At 32.9% G+C, this 3,084-nt stretch overlaps 1 protein-coding gene across 1 annotated transcript; it reads right to left on the reverse strand.

The window, feature by feature from the left end:
* Positions 1 to 579: 579 nt before the first annotated feature.
* Positions 580 to 2,710, reverse strand: LOC139860513 (protein THYLAKOID ASSEMBLY 8-like, chloroplastic). Its single transcript, XM_071849267.1, has 3 exons — positions 2,455 to 2,710; positions 1,755 to 2,207; positions 580 to 969 (listed from the first exon to the last, which is right to left on the reverse strand). Exons 2-3 carry the CDS (start codon positions 2,184 to 2,186, stop codon positions 580 to 582), a joined length of 822 nt encoding a protein of 273 aa, XP_071705368.1. The 5' UTR covers positions 2,187 to 2,207; positions 2,455 to 2,710.
* Between the last annotated feature and the right edge of the window lie 374 nt (positions 2,711 to 3,084).

Consider the following 3,084-nt stretch of genomic DNA (forward strand, 5'->3'; position numbering starts at 1 on the left):
CCGGTGGATAATTTTTTCTCGACTCGTGGTTAGATAAATGACTTCTCTTCTATTCTAGGATAGAGGAATGATTGTCTACATCTCACCTCCCTGATACCTCGTATGTACGGGATTGAGTTTTCTTGTTGTTGTTGTTTTAGATTTTGTACCAAACACTATCATTTCCAAATATTATATTAATGGTAAAAAAATTTAAAAATTTAAATGATGTTATTAATTTTAAATTAAATTGAATAGTGTTGGTTAATTGAAATTCAATTTCATGTCATATATTATCTCATGTTGATGTTGATATATGTAAAGATACACATACATATATGATCTCATGTTGACATAGTCAACAAAAGCTTATTTTTCTTTATAAACGGCAGAAAAATTTAAATAGCATGATTAGCTTTTTTTTTTTATATAAACGGGTAAAGAAATTATAATAGTATGCTCAAAACTCGAACATAACATAAACCATCAAGATATACTACGTATTACTATTTTACTATACTATCTTTAAACCAAATTATAATTTATATCATGTAATGTAATTCTCAAATAGAATACTCCGTAGAATACAAGAATAGTTGTTTAACGCAATCCAAAAATCTCTTCGGGTGGGTCATAAATACCCTGATTAGGTAAAATCTCCTCAAAATCTTGCTTAACTTTGTTTCTTAATAAAGGATGTGGCAAAAGGCCTTTTAGTAAAATTCTGAATGGTAACTCATCTGGTGGATATGGAGATTGTTTCATGTCTTCGTAGATGTTCATAGCATCACCGGGTGATCCAAACCTTAAAATACCTCGTATTACTTCTGAGTATGTTTGAGAATCAGGGAACAAATTTTCCTTTTTCATGCTTTCCCATAACTTCATTGCTTCGTCCATGTTCTTGGATTTTGATAATGAGATAATCAAGTCTTTGTATATATATACATCCGGTGTATACCAGTCTTGCTTTTGAATCACCCAAAACATCTGAAAATTTCATAACATAGGTGTAAGATAAAAACCAGATATCAAGTTTAAAGAATTCACATAAGTGTGCCGTCTAAACATCATTATCTATTCAAGATCATAGAATTCACCATAAACATGATGGATAATTGCATAATAACCCAAAAATCTTAATATATGGTTGTTATGGTGGTAAACATGTAAATAACTGTAAGACACATTAAAAAAAGAAACACAGCAGCACATAGATTAACAGAAAATGGTATGCAAAGAGTGAAAGCTAATGGTACCAAGTTACTACATTCCCATAACAGGATTATACTAAAAACGCTATACAAACAATAGAAGTAAGGGATGTTATGCGACAATGATGACTCAATACCTATCCTATTAGTATCAGTCCAGAGCAAATTTCCAGATCATTCCAAAAAGCTAAGCCAACTTCCTCAAGTTAGTAATATGAGATCGTTACAAAAAAAAAAAAAAAAAAAAAGATACTTTAAGAAATGATTTATGTATGCAAACACTACAACTGACCATGATGATCCCACCTGAAACTACTAAAGCAAACGAGTACAAATATCATAATCCTAGTTTTTATATTAACCTGAGAATGTGTTCATCATAATTCAAAACTACCACTTGAATTTCATACCTTAGCTAATAAAGTTACCACGTGGTTGCTAAACCATATCCCCTTGACATAAAAGTACAAAAATAACACTTATATGAAGAAGTGTAAAAAAACTAACAAGACAACTAGTTAGTTGATGAGATTAATTGATTAAAAGGGAACGAGTTAAAACCTTGACGGCTAAGTCCACTTCGTCTTGGCGTTCAAGCTCATTGAGAACAGTAACCAAGTCCATATTTAAGAGCCTTGACACATGAGTTTTAATAAACTTGTCCAGTTTCTCTTCATCGTCTTTGACTCTTTTTAACCCCAAAATAACAAAAAGAGCTGCTTTACCAAGCAGTTTCTTTCCCCTCCAAAGCGAACCTCTGGGCCTACCATCATGGTAAAGTCGAGGCGTCAAATATCTATACGAATGTTGTTGACAATGCTGAACATCTTCAGTACTTCGAGTTGTGTAATTGAATGCTAATTGTCTTGTAAATGAAAATAAATTAGAAGAAATGTAGGCTTTCGATATTGGTAGTTTGGATATGTTACTATCGACCAATAAGGATATTGATGGTTGTAGCTTTGATCTTAGTCTACCCCCAATTGCTGCCATTGCAGTGGCTCACACAAAAACCTAATTGCCAATGGACAAATAAATTCGTGAAATTAATGACAAATAAAGACCGTGGTAGTGGTAACTACTAAGATGAAAGAAACTTTCACAATAGTATTTCAATCAGCAAATGAAATTTCCATGTGTTCGTCATCAAATATGGAGCAAATCTTTATTAAATATAAGTAAGCAACATGAAGTAATATATTAATATATTAAAAAACATTATAAAGAAACATTCTTCTTAAAAATAAAAATGATGCCTTACTTTTTACTGAACGGTATATCAATTCAACGTGATATTTGGCTAGGCTTCAGACGATTTCAAGGTGAATTCAACAATGTATCCCTCAATTTTGTAATTTAAACCCACCATCTTCGTGTTCTTCGATTCACTGGTCTACAAAACGACGAGAAATGTAATCATGTCTTTGATTTCAGTTCCCTCTATCAAATACGGAGTAACTTCTTCGGTCCGATGATCAATCGCGTTTTAGGGTTTTGGAAGAGAGAGTGTAACAACCCAAAACAATAAACAACCGATTACCGAAACAAAATTTTTTTTTTTATAACAGGAGATTGCGCGACGCACACCTTAAGGTGCGCGGCGCGCACAAGTCCCAACAGCTTCTGTCCGGTTTTGTCCATTTTCAAATAAAGATCTCCCACTTCCCGATATTTTTAGACGAAACGCTTTTCACAACATGTTCTAATATGAAAAACTCATACGATTCAATCATAAAATGAGTTTTACAAAACGGGACCCACATCGGCCGTTTTACGAGTTTCGTTCAAAACATACAAGTTCGACCATAAGAGTTTAAATTCCAAACGACAATATGAGCATGGTGTTTGGGGGTTAAACTACCCAAATCTCGGTCAAACTCCAAAAGCTATA

The sequence above is a fragment of the Rutidosis leptorrhynchoides genome, chromosome 1 (assembly GCF_046630445.1).
Source record: "Rutidosis leptorrhynchoides isolate AG116_Rl617_1_P2 chromosome 1, CSIRO_AGI_Rlap_v1, whole genome shotgun sequence".
Taxonomy (NCBI): Eukaryota; Viridiplantae; Streptophyta; class Magnoliopsida; order Asterales; family Asteraceae; genus Rutidosis; species Rutidosis leptorrhynchoides.

Coding starts and splice junctions, on each gene's coding strand:
- LOC139860513 (XM_071849267.1), bottom strand. CDS start 2,186: ATGGCAGCAATTGGGGGTAGACTAAGATCAAAGCTACAACCATCAATA. Junction 970..1,754: donor AAGTGGACTTAGCCGTCAAG/GTTTTAACTCGT, acceptor TGAAATTTTCAG/ATGTTTTGGGTGATTCAAAA.